We start from the raw sequence: 20,980 nt of genomic DNA, 5'->3' as shown, positions 1-20,980 counted from the left end.
ATTTTAGACTCAAGGAGAACAGAAACATGCCAAATAACACATAGGCATATTCATGGTACGGAAGCCCTTGGGAGAGCAGAGGCATGATGGGCTTGATGGCTCATTTCTTCCAGATTTCACATAGACCAGTTGGGAAAAACATGACAGATAATTTGCTAGATTCAAGTAGCTTTCCTACAAAATGCCCGAGGAAGTGAGCACATCAACAGAACAGGCTTTTATTTTCCCCCTTTTTCTTTCTGGGTTTGGTAGTTTGCACTGTTTTATAGGCTACATCTATTTCTAACATGCTCTTTTATCTAAGCATCTCAAGGATCTTCACAAACATTGATTAATACTGCAAGATTGGTATATTGCAGAAAGAGGAAATAAAGCATAGGGTGGTTTTCAGTTATCCAAGGTCAATCAGAAAATTTGCAACAGGGCCAAAGACACATTCAGTAGCTTCTTATTCCAAATTCTGTTTCCAGACCTCTAAGTCATTACTGCAATGCTACCTTAGGAATTTCCTACAAAGACAAAGCATCTCATGTCAGGGAGAGTGTCTGAGCTCACTTTTTTGGCTGACTGCTACTATTTTTCTAAGGATAACAGTAAATTGTGGTGCCAGTGTGCTAGCATGACCTGGGGAGTGATTTTTGCAACTGCTGACCAGATGGAGAGGAGAGATTGAAAGCCAGCATTTCTACAGGACCAGATCCTCAGCAAGAATAAATCACCACAGCTGCATGTGTTATCTACCCAATAGAAGTGTAAAATGTCACTGTACTGGCTTACCAAGGCAAAGCACCAAACATGCACTGTTGATAAAGTGATTTTATAAACACAGAGCATGAAGGGAAGACTGAGTCATTTTCCTAGAGTCCATCTGAAAATCTGATAAGATCCAATGCAAAGAGATTAAATATAATTTGTACTAAATAAGGGCTGTGTGAGCTGTTCATTCCATAGTACAGAAAACAGACCACTTGCCAGGGAGCCTTAAACAAATTTCTGCTAATGTAAATGGAGAACTTCATTGCTACCAAAAACTGTCGAAGCTTTACCAGAATTTGTAGGCAACCTAAAACGTGATTTGATTCATATACTATTTTGGATTATACCAATGGAAAATGAGATAATGGAATTGGCTTTTCTTTCACTGAATTTTCTCTAATATATCATCACTGACTTGATAGTAATCATATAGGAAAAGACTAGGACCCAGCCTGGAACTAATAACATTCTTCATGCTTGTTTTGCTTCTCCCATTGAAGACTCCAGTGCAACTTCCCATACATAACAATTTTAAAAGTATACTGCAGCAGTAAAACACATGCCACTATCTAACCACTTGGCAAAGAATAACTCAAAGAATCACAATGTGATCCTTGGAATAATTCCATTGAAGTCAATAGGTCTCCAATCATAGCGCAATTTTGCACAAAGTCATTATGTCTGATCACATATCTGAGCCAGAAGTAGCAGCCAGACCATCTTTCCTCAGATTTTTCCAATCCCTCCCATGTTTCCTTTTCTATCCTTTAGAGAAAACTGAGGTAGTGTCTGAAACTGTCACCATCGCCCTCCCAGATACATATCAAATGCCTGCTCATGCTGTGAAGGGTGAAGAACCACTGCAGACGTTTTCAAGGACTAAAACCTTCTTGTGGCTCAGCATAAGGGACACCTCAGTAATCTGAATTACTGATGGCATATCCAGACCAATGCTGGAACTATTAATGCTTTTAAATACTTGGGAGACTTGAGATCCTACTGTGCTTTTGTAAGACCAGGAAGAATGTTGTTTCTTCCATCCAAGAGTTAAAAGCAAGCAAAGGAAAACATATGAAATGTTGCAGGTGTCTCTCTCCTGCTGTCCCAGATAAAACACGTGTCCAAGCAGTTGCAAAGTTTTGAGTAATATTGTAAGCACATTGGCCTAGATCCTCAGCTCATGTTAATGGGGTATGCTGCTTTATATCGGCAAGCATCTGGCGCATTACATACCACGGACAACTATGTCTTCAAAAACAGATACCAGCACAACGTGGATGAAGAACTTTCTCCAACCTTTGCAGGTCTAACAAATCCATTTGAACTCCCAGCCTCCCATAAGTGACTCTGCTCTCTTGTGGGGCCATCCCCACGGCATTGCACTCCAACTCCCTTATTCCATCTGCGTGCTCACTAACTTGGACAAAGCTGGCTCCTCTTCTCAGACAAGCAGGCAAACCCAGCTGCATCCCCCAGCCCTCCTGAGGACTCCAGAAATTGCTTTATTTACACGCTCTAAGGAAGGATGTTCCCGCAAAGGGGACATCCTTCCAAAATCACACTGCACGATTGCACTGGAGCAATGTGCATGAATCTGAATTCAGTTAAAAGCAGGAGGGAGAGAAATTAAGAAAGCCAAATCCCAGACTTCAACTGATTGGATTCTGAAATCTTCTCCTTCCCTAGGAGATAAAATTTGCCTCGCTTGGGAAAAACAATTAGGAATGTGCATTGTGAGCAGCTGGCTCCACTAGTGTCAACGTGTCCTTTCTGGAGGCAAGATCGACTCCCCACAACGCACCGAGCCCCCCAGGAACCTGGTTAATGCTAATTTAGTCAGCCATTTCCTTCAGAGGACCTTGGTCTAAATGCAATTACACTACAAACAAGCTAGAGTGGTACTGCTAAGACTCTCAGCTCCGCTAGAAGGTCTCCCAATATATTTACATAAAATTATCTCTCACGTTAATAGAAGAGATTTATTCCATCAGTCTGGTCCTGTGAGTTCGGAATGTTTTCTGCAGTTGAACAAAATTGAATTTCTCTTTGATGGAGCCTTCTCTTCCCATTGAATTATTAACAGATTCCACCTATCACTGGCATTATGTTTTTGTATCTTTTTCCTCGACTACTTTTACAAGTTTTACAATGAAAAGCATTCTGCTTTTTTTTTTTTAATATACTTTCCTTAGCTTTAAATTTCTTCTTCTTCTTCTTCTTTTTTTTTTTTTTAAATTGTATATCAAAGCTTTCCTAAAACACAAAATCATTGTTGAACTGCTATCTACAATGCCAGAAGGCGTATCAGGCAATTTTAGACCACCACTTTGAAAGTCATTCCTTATTTCCTGGATGATTAAATTAAGTCTTCCTGGTCAGATCTGGGACACAGTGGCAAAAAAGATAGGGGTTCATTGATGCCATTACTTTCTCATTCCTCAAGAAAATTTGATAGCTTGCTTTGCTTGTCAATGCATTCCAAGCAAATAGAAACAGTCTTAGAACAGAAGTCAGCAAAATAAAATCCTCCAAAACCATCTCACAAACTCTTTTGGGAATACACTAAAGATTTGCCTTTAACACCGCCTCTGGTATCTCACAGTTTAAGTATTGGCCCTTCCAACACTTATTGTTCATGGTTGTTTTCCACTGATGCTGCACTTGGTACTGGAAAACATCCAAAAACCAAAAAGGAAACTGAAACAAGAGAAAAACTGAATGGTTTTCATCAGGGGTGGGTATTAGAGAGAAGGGAAATTCATGCATTCTAAACCCTCTTTTACTGAAAGAAACGTATATTCTTTCCTTCATTTCTAATAGGTGCCATGGGAGATCTTACCACTCAGAATTCTGTAGCTCCTCAAAATATTTCCTCCATAACTCATGGTGCTTTCTGCTTCAAAGGTTTCAAATGTCTGGAGATGGTTATCATGATCACTTAGCCATCCTCAGCCAAGTTATTCATATTAAATAGTTTAATTTGCCACTATAAATCTCTTTATCCCTCTGATCTTATCCATCATTTCTGTATTACATTGGTAGAGGCATCCTTGGAATGGACTATTCTGCTCTGGATGGGAGTTCAGCAGAGCAGCATAGAATGAAAAGATAGCTATTTCTTGACAACAAAAACTTTTTTTTTTGAAATTAGGAGAGTCCAGTTCTATTTGTGTGTCATTATCCGTGACTACCTATGAGATGCTGGAAGTATCAGCTACTCTGTACGTGTCTCAGCACTCTGCCCACAAAGTAATGACAGAAGCGCATCCCTTCTTTATAGAGATGTAGGTGGGATAATTACAGAAATCTGCTAATCTCATGTGTAGAGATTCTCATATTCTCATGGTACTCCACCCGTGACATGTCCACACACCTTGCTGATAAGTGTCTATAAATATATGTTTTTGTTACAAACGTGATCTCCCTCCTTTCGCTACTCCGATCTTTTTGCTTGATAATAACAAAGGATGCAGCAAAACGGACCTTGCTCATATTGGGTTGAATGCACCTGCCTCATGCTAAACAACCTCAGGGCTGTCTAGCAGTAGGGCAGAGAGAAAACTTCATAAAATACCAGGTAAATGCTAAGGGTGTCATGGTCAAACACATGGGCATGCAGAGAGTGCATGAGCTGATAAATGAAGGATGAAAGAAGAGAAGGAAAAAGGATGATGTAGAGACCTTCTCATTCACTCCTTGGGGCAGTATTTCTCCCCAAATCTGACTGCAAAAATCATACCCATTTGCCTCCTATGCAGGAGAAAACTCCTGCAATCTTCCCTTGAACTGAATCACTCTCAGCTGGGCCTTCACATTTCAGTTTATTTGTAGGTTTATCTGCTACTCCATTCCTGAAAGCCTCAGGTTTGAGCTGCTTTTACCGTTTTGAAAACTTCTCCACAGATGTGGACCTTATCCACCTACTCCGTGCCTGTCCCTTTCCACTTTCTGAAGGTCCATTCTTCCTCCGATGTGGCAGGAAACCTGGCCACTGTTGGAAGCAGATGGAGCTCCTGTATCTGCAATGTCCTGGGTCTCTCCACCTCATTGATTCACTGTTTTTGCACCCCGAGATTTTTCAGCTGAGCTGTAATGGGAAGGTGGGAGGATAAAGGATGCAGGAAGGGTGCTCAGCAACTGGAACATGAAGAGGAGATGACACTGACACTGATCTCTGGAATTATAAATCTGACTCAAACTATAAAATTTATGTGAATGCATTTTAGTGCATTTTCTTTTTTATAGAAAATGCACCGTATAATAAAGGTTACCCTTGATGCACTGTAAAGTCTCAGTGAAAACCCTTTGTATCCACAATGCTGTGGACGAAAAAAAGTTTTTAAAAATGGTGATTACTCCCCTCACTCCAATGGAATAATAATAATAATAATAATAATAAAACCACAGTCTTTTTTTGTATAAGAGCCCAGGGAAAGGAAGTCAAGGTCTTAAATCTTTAAGTCCATAAAATCCAAGTCAGAGTTTCCATAGCTCATAAGGTGCAAGAAATTTTTTGCACCTAATTCTGAATTACACTAATTTAGTAACTTTCCAGAAGTGAGCTTATAAGCATTATTTCTATGAGAGACAAAGACTTTATGGCCCAGTAACTTCCAGAGATGAGTGCTGTATTCATGTCAAGTCTTCATAAAAAAATAATAATGCAGAACTTGGTAGGTCTGTATTAATATAATATCTTAGGCCTGGTATTTACTTTGTTAGCTGTGGCCACATATTCAGCTCTGCAGAAGACCAAAAAATAAAAGCAATTCCTCCCAAGGAATTTGAGATACAGTGAAAGTAAAATTGAATGGGACAAAAGAATAAATACATTATTTACATGTCAATTATAAAATGAGCTCTCTTTTTGATGATTGCAGAGGAAGTTCTTTAGCAACATATAAGATATCTGATAGCATTGTAATGATCCAAGGGAATTATGAAAAATAAAGTGGTTCAATAAAATATTATAGGAGTTTATGGCTGGGATCTTAAAACTGAATTTTTATTTATGAGGTTTTAACAAATTTAGCATGCAAATGTCAGACTCAAAGGACAGACTCCTCCGGATATATTGAAGTTGCTCAAAACTGTGCTGGGACTGAGCTGTTCGCAGAGGTGACTGCCCCAAAGCTGATGTGGCAAAGCAGAGCTTAACCCCCATGGGTGCAAAGCCAGGAGAATGATCTCCCACCAGTTCCCCAGGGATTTCACCTGGAAAAGCTTTGTCCTACATGTGCTCGAGATGTCCATTCCGCTGCGGGGTCAGCAAGCTTCCACGGAGGAGAGGAAAGGGAGAGAAAGCGACGGCTTTGCGCAGAATGAACATGTCATAGTCCCATGGGAGAATCATTGCAACAGCGAGCTGATGCTGCCTTTGAAGAAATGCTGGGCAGCAATGAGATGATCAAGTCTCTCTATTGAACAAGGTATGCTGTTTCTAGCGATGTTATTATCCCAAAAGGAACTACTGACTCAGCTCACGATCAAGCAGTCATGTCTATCCGTGATTAATATACAACAACGGGCACGGGGCTGTTCATTTTTCAGAGGAATGTTATCTCGAATATTGAATAAATATTAATCAAATATCTATGTATCAGTTCCAGGAGAACACATCAGCATCTACGGCACAATTTAGTCTCCTAAAACCCAAAGCACAAATTAAATCCACCAGTCAGCATCCGCATCATCCTGGAAGTACCTTAATTCATCCGGAGTCTTGCCTTAGGAGTACCTAGGAGTTGTGGAGGCTTGAGGCTTGCTTTCTGCACGCTCCCAGGTACACAGGAGTCACCTGAGACCTTTGAATCCTAGGCACAGCATGGATACAAGCTACTTTGCCTGATTCTGGATGTGTGCCCAAATCACGCTTGCCACCCTCAGCGAGGATCCTACTCAAGCACTGCAGTTGTATTTACTTTATTTTTCAAGCAGAGACAGCAAAGGTGGTTCTGAGTGAAATGAAAGGCATCGCTCAAAGTCACAACTCGGTATCTGAGCTCTAGTGAAATAGCCGGTGCTGTGACCAACTTTGCTTGAAGTTGGTCTCTGCAGCTCCTATGGGGCTCAACATCAAGGTCATTTGGTTGACTCCTCCAAGGTGACTAATTTGTCCCTGCACTGTGCTGGAAGCTTCCCTCTGCATTTTGAGGGCCAAGAGTTTAAAATTAGAAGTGTGGTGGAGTCTAACTTGTAAGCAATTGCTTACGGCCATATCTGGCCATTTGTATCTGGCCTCTTTGTATTTTATGTGTCCTCTCTCCTTGCTGGTTATATATGTAGTGTACTCTTTTACTCTTTTATCTGTGCTAACAATATCAACTTTTTTTCTTTTATTTTTCCTGTAGGTTTTCTTTCCTTCAGTTTTCAACACTCTTTACCCACTACAAGGGAGAATGAATAGTTTAATGTGTATTAACAGAGGAGGAATTAATTCATAATTTCTTCAAGTATGACTTTTTCTAGCAAAAGGTCTTAGAAAGCCTAGAAAAAAGAACACTTGGTAATAAACATCCAGCAATTTGTAATATTTGTTAAAAACTGCATCCCAATTTCTCTAATGACTGTATACAGGATTTCCTTTCAATGCCATTTCTTAAAGTGGAATATAATTACATTATGATTATACTATCTATGTTAAGGAAATAAATGTTCAAATGGAGAGAAACTTTTATTTCGAAGAACCCTGCAGATATAAATTCTATAAGGTGGAAGTAAGTGGCTGCATATTTTTTATTAGCTTATTATAAGAAAATACTGCCATCCTCAACTCAAACCCCCTTTGAGATGAAATAATGCCACACTATATAATTTAAAATGAAAGGTAAAAGGCAAACATTGAAAAGGCATATATGTATTGCCTTGCACTGAAAAACAAAGTTTTAAAAGTATGCTTCCCTATGCTTAAGAGCAATAATTACCCAAAAAATGCTGTCTTTGGAAATTCCTCTATATTCTTCCATACTTCAAAAAGCTATGATTTGTAGCTAATAAGTAGTTCACTTAAGCAGAAATCAACAAAAGTGAAACGATGCCTTTGAAAGACAGTATTGGTGAGAGGGAGATGGTTTGAAAAGGTGCTGTGTTAGTTTGGTATAAAACAGCGAAAATTCTGAACCCTGTTCTCCAGGCTGGTTAAAGGAGGACACGCATCGTGCTGCACCATGGATGTTCCCTGTCAGGATCACAGAGTAATGTCTAATATTTCTAACACGGTCTTGCAGTATTTATCTTTCCAAGCTGCCCCAAGTGGTGGAGCACCTACATTGCTTCTCGAAGCACCTGCAGCTCAGTGGCTGCATCGTATCCACATTATTTTGCTGATGGAGCCCAATGGAGCTAGATCCTGCTGCAGCCAGGCCAAAACCATGGGCTGGACCAGCCAACCCTGGAGGAATCATCAGCAGGAATCCTTATCTGGCTAGCTTTATTTTTTATTTATTTATTTTTCTGGCTTCTTTGTAACGTTGTTTTCACGGCTAGAAACAAAATGTTTGGTGCTTGGCTGTATCACAGTCGCACCAGCAGAGGTAAGAAGCAGAGTAAAGACAAAAAACTCCTGTTTCTCTGCAATGAGAATTCAGCAAGATCTTCTGTGGGGAATCTGTATCCCTTCAGGAGAGGGAAGAAAGGGATGAAAGGAAAAGAAAAGGTGCTTTGAGTATCTCCTGTCAAGGCTATTATTATATCATTCTAATATTATTCTAAATTATTCAGAACTGAGCCAGAGGGACTACTGATTTTGGAAGTCAGTTTGATCTTCCCCTATTCTCTAGCCCCCTTCCCTTATTCAGTTTTCTCTGGCCATGATCAATATTCACAATTTTAGTTTTGATGGGTTTTAGGATCAATGCAGCTTAATATGACAATAAAAAAGCACCTATTTATTTATTTATAATAAAATATTGCACAATTCCCTTTATAGGGTGCTTTTCCACCTTAGTATCTCATAGAGCTTGCATAAGTCCTCACCAACCAGACTGGTAAGGTACATTGTGCAGGGAGGCACAGGGAGTTGCAGAAATATGTCTGGGGATAGTTCATCACTCAGAAATGGAAAAAGAAATGCGAAAATGTGATTCTGATCAGAATTTTAACCCATGAAAACTTATTTTTGTACTTAGGCTTTTATGTAAGGGTAATAAGGGACTACTCTTGCAGCTGATACCAGATTGTACTCTCTGATGTGTCTTTACTATAACTCAGCTGATTATATCTGGCTGCCTATTTAATTAGAATGGATTAATAACACTGGCGTCCCATTACCAAGTGATATATGAAAACTGTGCTATAAAAAGCTGAGGTCTAAAACACATCAACTCAAAAATCAGCTGACTTCTTTTCAAATGTTCTTTACAGAAACTACTAATTCTGCGTATGTATTTCCGAGACATGTTAGTGTTATACTGACACTTAACATAAAAGATTCTGTGACTGAGGACTTTACCCTGTCCTGACAATTTTCTGACAGTGTCCCTTACAGGAGAACAAGGATATCAGGTGTCCGGCTTGAAAGTCAACAACTTGACACCACTGTATCTCGTGCCGCTCCTTATGGTGACGAACAACTAAGAATGGCAAAGCAAACAGCAAGAGTGAGTGGTTTCAAAATCAATACAAGAACGATCAAGCAGCAGAAGAGTACTTGTTATCTGTTCATCAAAATGATGTGAAAAGACATTCTGTGCATTCAGAATTTAATTTAGCTACTTGCTTTATCATCATAAACACTCATTTCAATATGGGAATGATTATTTTTTCTTCCCTAACATGAAAAATATATAATTGCTGGTATTTTGGAGGAGACAAAGTCTTTACCTTTATCCATCAGGGTAATTTATCATTGTCTTTCTTTTTCTTTTGCAGTGGTGAGAGAGCTTGTCAGCTCAGCTTGTTCTTAAAAAGCTGGAGTGTAATTCAATAATAAATTCACTCAAAGGCTAGCTGTCATGAGGCATTCATTTATTTGTATCCATTAGGTGATCTGCACTGCTGTTCTCTCTAAAGGCTAGCTAAGCTGTGTCTCTGAAGCCCAGGAAATATATTGCATAGGTATTCAGTCATCTTCTTCACGCTCATGCCACATCTGCACAGTTCCTAAAGGAATGCAAATGTACTGAATTTCTGTGGTTATCTCAGAGGTGATAAATACCTCCTGCATAACTGCAGGGTTGGACGCAACAGCCAGCCATGAAGTGATATCACAGAATTACAGAATGGTTGAGGTTGTAAGGGACCTCTGCATCATCTAGTCCAACCCTGCTGCTCAAGCAGAGTCACCCAGACCAAGTTGCCCAGGATCTTTGGCTGTGGTTTCTGAAATCACTGATCTTAAGGAGCAGCTTTTCACATGGGAAACAGAGGATCCCCTCATGTCACCTCTGCACTGCCTGCTTATGGGATGCCTCATGAATAGTGCCATATATTAGAGCAGTTGACAGACCTGGTCTACACCAGGAATCACAGTGGTGGCAACATAGCAGAAAAGAGTGTCCTATGGCAGGATGCAGGTTCCCTCTGCCAGAACAAAAAGATTCCCTCTCTTGCTGGGGAAGCAAATTTAGATTCTCTCTTGCAAGAGCTCTCTTGCAAGATTTTCTCTTGCTGGACAAGCTATTTAGCCAGTAACGGGAAGAAGAGATAGAAAAGGCTTATCCTGCCCCAGCGCTGTTGTGATCTTCTTTGAGACACTGGGCAGCTCCATGGATAAAAGGGCAGTTACCATCTGTCTGTTGTAAGTACAACTGCAGGAGAGTCAACAAGAATGCTAGGGCAGGAAGGACCTATCTACATGTGGAAATGCAGCCAGTCTCATTCACCCAGCCTCACTGGCTCCCAAACATTCCTAACCACTCTGTAGAGACATTACCATCTGGACAGTGCTAGAGAGTTGCCAGTGAGCTCTAAGTGGCTCCAGGGTGACTAGGTGGCTCTACTGGCTATAGGGTGACTGTGACAGCTCTTTCTTCTGTCAGTGCTCGACTTTTTGGATAGCACATAACCAAGTGAATCTACAGAGATAAGTTAAGCAGGCAGAAAACACTTCTAATCATGAGGTTTAACCAAATCTGTAAGATCTTTAAGAACTCACAAGAACTCACGATGTCTTTTAACATACCCAAAGAATAACAGTATTTTAACAATAAAGCAGATGAATAAGCCCCAAATGTGTGCTATGGTCCTGTCTCAGAGGAAAATACAGCTTCTACTGAGGTCCTTCACTGTTATCTGCAACTGCTCACGTAAAGTCAGCTACGTAACTTGGAACATGCAATGTAGTTAAAGGCTGAGATGGCATATCTATATACTGTATTTAGTAATATACATACGATGCTGCTATGTTAAGAATGACAAGGTTATAAATCATTGCTATAACTAAATAAGTCTTCGTGTTAAACATATGTGGAACAAGGAGGCCTATTTATTACTTCTACTGCAGTTAATGAAAAGCAATCATTAAAACAATTCCTATTGATTTGAATTTTTGACTCCCTCACTCTAATAAGGTATATGGCAGATAAACTTTTCTGGTAGCAGATGTTCCTTCTGAAATCAACACTGTTCTTTAGCAGGACATTTACACATCAGAATTCTTCCTTCCAGTACGGAGATGAAACACATGGAACTCCATTAGGAATCTAAGTGGCACTTAAATGATGCTCAGACTTTCTTCTGGTCCTCCAGTGGCACTCCCAGAAGCAATTAAGGGTATAAATGGCCAAATCCCATTATTTCCTTCCATTTCTGTGTGCTGCCGAATGCTAGCAGTCTTTTAAAGAGAGGTTGCAGAGTGTTTTATCATACTTGCCTGAGGACTCCTATGGTGCTTCAGTTGTCAGTAGAAAAGTTCATTCAGCATGGACATGATACTAGACCCACATCTATCAAAACTCCCTACCTAATCCAAAAGGCTATACATGGCTCCGATAGGAGAGTCCTCTATTGAAAGGCTTCTGATGGTGAGAACAGCTGAGGAATTATGATCTAACTGCCCTAGAAAATGAAACTGAGTTTATCATCTGTTTTATATCACAATGCCTGTTTTTATTGCAACAAATCACAACAATTGATAGCAGAGAAGTCACTACACTAACATTTAGTCAAGAGACTGGACTGTTTAAGGTCCAGAATCTGCAGTCTTGAAAACACGGACAAATGTTGCTTGCCACATAAAGATTGCTTGGCCTTCAGGGTGAACACTCCAGTTAGTTTTCCAGGGCTCTGGCTGGGCAGCAAGGCAAAGCAGGGACAGCAGCACATCAGGATAGAGCTCCCTGGCACTGGCATGCTTTTACGATGCTCGAGTCCGAGGTCAGCCTGCAGACCTATGCAGTGCTCAGAGCATCCTACCCATGAGATGGTGGCAGTATCCCCTCAGGAAAGAGCATGGTCAGATGCAGAAGGGCTTGAGAAGGCTGCAGAGACAAGTGCTGAATTAGCTTATCTGAACATGGGGGCTTGTATGTTTTCAGTGCCGACCCATTCACTGCTTTGTGGGGGAAAGCTGAAAGGAAGGGGTTCATAATCAAGTGGAATTAAACCAAGTGTCAAGAAGCATCTCATGGCTCAGGGGCAGGATTTCTGAAAGGCAGCACTCAGAGAAGACACATGGGAATTTAAGAATCCCACATCCCATCATGTACATTATGATGTCCTGCTTTAAGCACACGATTTTGTAACTACAAAATGGTGCGGACTCCCTCTCCTGAGAGCCAGGCATGAATGGCTGAAATGCAGTCACAGAACTAAACTTCAGAAGATTTCTTTGCCAGTTTCCATTTTTGGATTATGTGGTAGTGATAGAAAGAGCGTCTAATATTAAAACCAATCTATATTCTACTTGATTTTTTATATCAGAAGTCACTTTATTGGCTCTTCCTGTACTATAAGATTGTCTCTAGTTATTTAGGGGGCTGTAATAGTCATCTGTTATCAGACACTGTAAATACATTTGTAGTTTCCCTCTGTATTGGCTCTGTCAAATCTCTTTGTAACATGGAAGAACACCTGCTGCTGCTGTTTACTGGATACTTCTGCTAAATGACATTCACTTTGACAACTAGACAACTAGAAGAGCCCTGATAAATAATGGCATTTACTCCTTGAAATGAAAGAAAGTAGGAAAGTAGGAAAGATGCAACTGCCCACGTGCATTCAGAGAGCAGCACCTTGTCTTGCCAGCTGGCAGGACCTTAAGTTATTAGAAGTAAATCACAGACATATTGCACAGGGACTGAAAATTCTTGCTGGAGACATGTTTTGACTGCAGTGTCTAAAGGCAACCTACCTATGCACTGATTTTGAGGACCGTCCACTGTTTTGCAAAATTCATGGGTGGTCTGGGACACAATCCCTGGGTGTAAATGGAAGGTGAAACATCTCTATAATGGACTGATTCATAAAAGCAACAAAAGTAAGAAAGGTGATGGAATAAAGCAGAAGAAATTCTACCGGTCCACCAGAATAAGCACAACCAAAAGAAGGTTTTACAGTTCAAAGTAAGAGAGGCCATATAAAATACTGATCCCCCAGTGCAGAAGAATGTATGGAACTTTGATTTCTTGAGCTGTGCCTGCCTTTCTGCCAGAAGGACAGTCAATAGAATTACATCCACCACAATATCCATCAGATACTTACTTACTTACTTGGGAGACTGATAATGACAGGCTTTGTGTCCTGCCTCTTGCTGGCATCCCTTATTAACACAATTTGCATTCCATATCGTGCTATGGGTAGGTGGCTTGTGCTTTATTTCTTAGTGAAGAAAGAAAATAATATTCACTTACCCGCCTTCAAAGGGATTGTCCCCTGGGATGATGTGGGTGCTGTCCTTGCCGATCAGGAACTTGATCCGATCATAGAAGGAATGCAAGCTCTGCTGGGAGATGGGGGCTTGTGTCTCCTGGATGATATCCAGGGGGTCCGGGGAGCCCAGGCACAGCGCATTGACGTGGCACAACGGCTGCAAGCAGCAGTCTGGGTCCATGCAATCCACCAGGCCATCTGCAGAAGGCAAGGAAAATTTTGGAGCAATGGCAATATGGAATGTTGCAGACTTTGGGGCAAAAGCTCCTTCCAATGCACACAACAGGGAAATGACTATTTATACTTGAATAAATTAAGGCATATTCTCTAAAGTCCCAATAACATCAAATGTACATTACTATGTGTATGCATATATATGAAAATACTCATCTATATTCACCTGATATTCAAAGCTAAAAAAAAATCATATTTGAGGTTGATTCTGGGATAAGTCATTTCACATCTCAGACACTCAGATACCTTAAGAGATCTCCAAAGTTTTTTTTTTTTTTTTTTCTGTGCTTAAAACAGTAACTTTGGTACTTGCGTTCTGTTTCCTGCAGAAACCAGAAACACACTGCACCCCCCAGAACTATCAGGATCTCTTTCAGGAGAAGTAAGCAAAGAAGAAAACAGTGAAATTCAGCCTGTTTTGTTCTGTGTCAACTTCTTCTGTGCAGACACACGTTAACAAAGGACCTTGAACTCCCAGGTTACAAGTGTTGTACTTCCAGCAACTGCTAAATAATAATAAAAACAATAACGACAGTAGCCACATACTTGAGTAAAGCTTATCTAATGTATTCTGGTAAAATGAGGGTTTGCATATCTGTAAGGTCATCAAATTGCTGCTACCCTGCCCCTTCGTCCACCTGATTCCCAGATCATTGAGATGCTACTGATCATTGCAAACAGCATGGTAAAAAGCAGTCACAGGAAAGGAAACACAAAACAAGCTCAGAGGAGGCTTGATGAAGCATCACATTCAGAAATAAAAGCTGTTAGCATGTAGTTGAGATGGATTTTTACATCAGATAGGGGCACTGGATATTTTTGGTCTTGGGTAATGGGATATGCAGCCCTTCGCTTCCAAGTCATCCGTCCAAACAAGATAGTTTGTTAGGGAAGGAAAATTGTTGCCATGTGACAGCTCCTCAGAGGTCTATGTGAAATGAGTGCTTGGTCTCAGTCTAGTTGTTGGGAGCTCTATATATCAGAGGAACCACCTTTATGGCTAACATCCTATTGGCAATTTCAGCTTGGAAGCAAAAAATGAATGTGCAGAGTAAAACTGTTCTGAGAGATGGGTCTGTCCTGGAGTGGGCTGAGATTTGGGCTTGTCAGGATAATATATTTTCAATTTCAAAGAAAACAGTGAAATAAAACAAGTTAGTCTACCATTATGACTGTGAGTTTCAGTTTCACCCAGTCACACCAGTACAAATTAGAAGTGTTTTTGCCAATGCCATTAGTATTGTTTCAAATTTATTGTAATACAGCTAGGACCTGAATCTGAACTACTATTATTGCTGTAGCACTTACGATAGCTTACATGTCATGGACTAGGATTCTGCTGAGTTATATCAGTCGGTCTTGGGAGATTTTAGGGCCATAAAACATCACTGACAAGATCATTTCATGTAGCTACCCTTACAAGGAAAACTGAACAAAAAAGGCCTGCCTGATGTTCCCAGAGCTTCCAATCTATGTTGGGTAAGAGCGCAATGACCTGCCTGCTCCACGTGCACACGCGCATACACACACAAAGAGTCATTTTCACAAGTGCTCTGCAGCTGCCATTAATGATAATGGGAGCAGCATTAGACTAGCAAAAGTGCTTTTGAAAAAACTCCCATCCATTATCCTTACCTTTGTCTGCACTGATATCTCTGCAACTTTATAACACCTTGCAAAATTGCCACGAAAATTTATCAGCTCAGGCACAAAATCTACCCATCTGCCCTTTCTCTTGATGACTAGTGATAATGAAAAAAGACTAATTATATTTTATTTGCCCATTAAAAAAAAAAAGGCTTTTTATAGATGATTCGGCCAGTAGCATTCTGGAAGGTCAAAACTCACGTGGAATTTGAGCTACTGCTCACGAAATAGAGGCCTGCATGGACATAGGACGCCTATATATAACTACCTATTAAGAAAAAAAAAAGAAAAAAAAAGGAAAAAAAAAAGGAAAAAGGAGAAAGACATGAAACTAAAAGCAAGCTCTGTTACTATACAATTTTTAAGAAATAAAATGTTGTCATTTTCTCCCACACATTAATAATGTTTTCTAAGGCTGCAGACACTGAGAGGATGGCAGGTACCACCTGGTCTATACCTCTTCATTGCCACGTCTTTATTTCAGATATCAGGAATAAATCTGGGGACCTGAAGCTGTGAGACAGCAAGGAAATCTTCCTTCTGCTGGGAGGAGTGGATGAGTGTTTGAAGAACAGATGCACAGGACTATGTTCTGTGCAGGTGGTTAATGCGAAGGCCTCCTCTGCAGATTAATGTCTCCATTAATGCTTTTGAGGCCTTGCATGGACTAACTGTACCAAAGAGCTTCTTCACTCACATCTTAAAGCCTTCAAGGTTCTCCAGAGCCGAAGCAGAGTTTAGTTACTCAACTCTCTCTGATATTAGCAGCAGTTTCAAGGCAAAGTATTTCTTTAGCTTGGAAAATTTAAATTGTCTGAGGTGTGGAGAACAGCAAGAGTTAAGCCACAAAACAGATTATAACTAGTGATGTGCCCCTCTGAATACCATTTTCATGTGCTTTTTATCACATGATCCGTAAGTGATCCAAGTGGTGCCTTCCAGTGAACTGTAAGGAGATATAATGAAATTGTACACAGGTATGATTTCTCATGCCCTGAGATGTCTTACTGGCTCAGTCAGAAGAGTGAAGGTAAAGTGACATTTGTAAGGCCTTTGAAGAGCAAGGCATTTGGGCAGCTGCATGGATTAACGAAATGAGAGCAAAATATTAAAAACAAACCAAAACAAATGAACGAGCAAAAAAAAAAAAAAAAAAAAAACCCAGCCTTGTGGGAACAAGGCAATCCTGGAAGCTAAGCAAAATATATCAAGGTAAGATTTCACAGAGCAGTATGAACTCAAAATACAAATGCCTTTGAAATTCTTAAAGCAAAAAGGTGAATTCGCCTCAGAACTCACTGCAGATTTTCAGAGACAGAAAGATGAACGTAGGCTCAGTGACTTCTGCAGCCCAAGGTTTGCTACAGCAAAGCCAGCCAGTCAAGATCAATGCCTGGATTCCTAATTCAGGGAGCTCCCGGACTGCCAATACGCAGCACCAGCAGCTTTCAGTTAGGACCATGTTTATATAGTTATGGGCTTGAAAAAAGCCCCATTATGCAACATACAGCCATAATATGACAACGGCTCCTTGAAATCACAGAGCAAATGTGTTGTTGAATTCCTTCCCTTCAAGGCTAAAAGTTCTACTTGGAGAGAATTACAGTAATTTATATGTTTTAAGGTCAAGGAGGCTACTATGATTAGCTAGTCTGACTTCTTATATACACAAACTGTCTCTTTTTTTCCCAGAACTGGATTAAAGACTGTCTTTTAGAAAGATATCTCATATTTCAAAGACAGCTGATTACAGTGAGTCTACCACTTCCTCCGGTAAGCTATTCAAACGCTTAATTACTGCCTCTTATTTCAAGGTTGAATTTTGTCTCACTCCAACATCCTGCCACTGGAACTCGTTCCGCCTTTATCTGCAAGGTTACCAATACCTCTCCTCTGGCACTCGAGGCATTCTCAACCTTTTCTTTGAGTGGAGGAGGAGATTAAACTTCCCATGGCAGGGTTTGTTTTCCAGCCCTCCCATCCTCTGTGGGTATCAAGGCTGGACACAGAACTGGAGCAGGATTGGTGGGTACAGAAGCAAGACCGCTTCCCTGCTTCTGTTTTTTATTTTTTTTAATAATTCCAAAGATCACAGTAGCCTTTTAGCAACAGCCTTGCGCTGAGAACTCATGTTGAGACAATTATCTCCAATGACCTCTAAATCCTGTTCTGAGTCATTGCTTTTTAACAGTCTCCCAACCCGTAAGTATAACATGCTTTCTTCATTCCCAGGGGTATTATCTTTCAGTTGGCTGCATTAAGACACATTTTGTTTGACTGTGCCCGTGTAGCCACATGAGGCAGATCACTCTATATCAAAATGATGTGCATATTCTGTTTGCTACCACACTAGGCTTTGAAGATTTTACCAGCAAACATTTAAATTATCCTCAAAGACAGTGATAAAAATACTGAGTAGGGCTGGATCCTAGACCTGATTACAAGGAACTCTCTAGAAACAGCTTCAATCATAGATGTCTTTCAATTAACAAATTAATTTGGAGATCTATCACTGAGCCAGATTTTAAGTTCTCTCTTTGTTCATTAATATTTCCATCCAGCACATGTGTTTATGTGTTTGAGACATTTTCAGCATCCTACAAACAGAGGTGTCCTTAATAACCTGGCTGGCAGTCCTGCCAAATATAAAACTCTTTTGCTGGACGGACTTTGTGCAAACCCATGAAATATCTTTTGCAAGCTCAGAGTTACCGCGGGGTGAATCAAGTCAGTCACTGTCTGCGTGGAAAGGGAGCCAGCGGCACAGCATTGCCACAGCTGATAAATCACAGCACAGTCAGGGGGCTGCATTTTCACTTAGAAGCAAGGACCCGGAGAACAACTTCGGCTGGACAGGACCTCTGGATGTCACCTTGGGAGCGCTGCCTCACTGACTCCAAATAAATCCCTTCAGAGAAGGATTGATGCGAAGGAGAACATTGCTGTTAAAAAACCAACCGGACTCAGCAGAAAAATGTTGTTTTTGTGCTGCTTAGGATAAAGCAGCTCCGATTTATTCAGCTAACATTATTCTTTGACTTTCAACCCAGAAGAGTCCCCTGTCCCCTCTCTGTACATCGCTACGCAGATAACTTTACTTGGGGGTTACTAAACCTGGCTCATATCTTGTGGGTGGACTTGGAATGCCATTTTTAGAAAGGTTTCTGTCTCATTTTAAAGATCACACATCACTGCAAGCCCACCAGCCTCTTTGGCGAGCTCTTCCAAACACTAACTTGGTCTGCAAAGCTTTTGGGAGCAGAAACTGCCCTCTATTCTGTGCTCGCAAAACATCTGCTTTAGCCCCAAAGGACTTTGAAGTACTAGTGCAACCCAATTAAATAACCACAATTCTCATTAGATATCCATATCTCTAACTTATTTTCAGCTCATTTTCAGCATAAGAATTGCTTCAAGGAAAAGACCGAGCTCTGAAGCGATCTGTGACTTCTTGGAGCAGCATCGTGGTCCAACAAGGATGACACTTGTTTAACACTGGCTATAAAATGAAGGGAAACAAAGGCTTCTCCCAGGTTTCTTACTAGTGTCATATCCAGCTATTTCACCTCATGTCCTGTGTTCTCAAACACATTTTCTCATCTTCTTCTCACTGTATTTTTGCCTTGCATCCTTCAGAAACAGGGAACTGTTACTGAATGAGATATACTCTGACTGCCTATCATTGATGTGTAACTTAGATCTACTTCTCTCTGACTATAGAGAAGGATGGGACCTAGTTTTGCCTTGACCTCAAATTACTTGGTTTTCCAGCACTGCTTATGACATGCTTTCTGAAAATCATGCCCTTTAGAATATATCAACACTAGCATTAAAAAATATATATATATAAAAAAAGGGGAGACATCAAAATAACTGGCCAGTTTTGATAATCTGGATCTTCTGAGGTCAATATAGACTGGATCTCCTGCTGTGCCTGCCTCACTCTGCCCATGGGAGCCTCAGGTGAGCTGCAGGATCAATCTTGCACTTTCTGGTATACACCACTAAAGTATTTGCAGGATGCAAGGCAAAAGTAATTTCCTTTTTGGGAAAAAAAACAAGAAAGTGAACCTGTTCCAGGTATGTTTTGACAAACACAAGGTTTGTATAAATAAGCATCCTATCTCCCAGGTGCTAAATGGGACACATTTCTTTCCTCCCAGGCACTCCGGAAAGTGCAGGCACCTTTTAACTAAAGGCATCTAAATACTACAGAGAGGTTTGTGACTGTCCTCCTTGCCTGTAAGGCCCCATGTCCAAACTCTCCTGCTCCCCTTGAAAGTCTCCTTTGCTAGGAATGGAGTAAGACTCTAAATCACAAAGCCAGTGGGACAAACTCTGCCTGTTGCTATGGCTTACTAGGGGAGGCAGGCCTTTTGTCTTGCCTTTAAATTCTGATTAAATCAATGTGACATAATCCCCGCCACTTCCTTGCCCAGCACAAAAACTGTCATGTTCAAAACCACTACTATCTTGCAATAGAGTTCATTCCAGCAGCAAGGGGACCAACCCTGCGTTCCTTGGGTCCCCATTTGATGCTACCACACGTAGCCTTGCACATTCTAATTCCCAGGCCTCTAAGGCACCGCCACGCAGCTCCAACCAGGTGCCAAGGATCGGAGCTTCGTATAGGAGCAAACAGTTGGCTTTGGAGAGACCTCTCCTGCAGTAAACAAGAACAGCGGAGATCTAATAAAATTTCAAATTAGCTGTGAGTTTTCACGGCCCTGCAATTGTGCAGGCTGATTTAACGGGCAGCGCCTTCGCACGCTAGGATTGAAGAATGGAGCCTTTCCATCGAGCTATGGACCCTGCAACGAAATCCACCACAGCAGAATGCAAATAATGCCCAGCCAGGGGCGCTCTTATGTGTTTAAGCAGAACGTGACGGGTGTTGCGTGCCCAGTGTCGGGCTGGAACAGGCAGGTCACGGGTAGGGACGGAGATGCTTGTACACAGAGAACACCCTGCAGACCGTGACATCGCTTAGTTATCATCAGGAGCCACAGAGAGGTGTGGGAGGACGTGATCCGATGGAGCCTTATTATGGCAAACCCAGGAGAGCGCATGTGACAAACTCGTGCTCCGGGTGACGTGACTTTTTGCCACTGGATGCAGTGGGAGAAGCTGCTCATTTAAACTGCCAAGCAAAAGCAAAACTGAAAAGACAACAATAAAAACACCTTGTCTTTCGGGAGTGTTTTTGTTGTCAGTGAAAGAGTAAAACGCTCTGATAACACTCAAACTCACAGCTCTCACTTCACCCAGTATCTGCCCTTCTTCATTCTCCTTTCTGCAGAATTCACCAGGCAACATTATCATCCTTTGCAGGGACGCTGTCTGACTTGTCCTATGATGCCTTTGATACTCTACCAGGAAAGACTGGATAGAGAGTGCCTAAATTACAGATGATCAGAGAAAAGTTAGCACAGTTCATTATTCTCATCCTTACACAAATCAGATTTAACCCTTCCAGCTCTCATCCAAGCTCTGGCAACACAGAGGTCAAAGAAATGGCTCAGTAGTTCTGGAGTAA

General features: G+C 41.0%; 1 protein-coding gene and 1 long non-coding RNA gene across 2 annotated transcripts in view; one reads left to right on the top strand and one right to left on the bottom strand.

The window, feature by feature from the left end:
- TENM4 (teneurin transmembrane protein 4) overlaps window positions 1-20,980 on the bottom strand; it is a 364,557-nt gene that overhangs the window by 75,240 nt on the left and 268,337 nt on the right. Inside the window, 1 exon segment of the mRNA XM_088534989.1 lies at window positions 13,545-13,761. Within this exon segment, the coding sequence (XP_088391115.1) occupies window positions 13,545-13,761 (217 nt within the window).
- LOC148592420 (uncharacterized) overlaps window positions 1-20,980 on the top strand; it is a 381,317-nt gene that overhangs the window by 303,906 nt on the left and 56,431 nt on the right. The gene's annotated exons all lie outside the window — the stretch shown is intronic.

The sequence above is a fragment of the Tinamus guttatus genome, unplaced genomic scaffold, assembly GCF_059628265.1.
Source record: "Tinamus guttatus ecotype Peru unplaced genomic scaffold, ASM5962826v1 Tinamus_guttatus_pri_ptg000602l, whole genome shotgun sequence".
NCBI lineage: Eukaryota > Metazoa > Chordata > Aves > Tinamiformes > Tinamidae > Tinamus > Tinamus guttatus.
The sequence above is the reverse complement of the archived record's forward strand: the minus strand, read 5'-3'. Positions and strand labels throughout refer to the sequence as shown.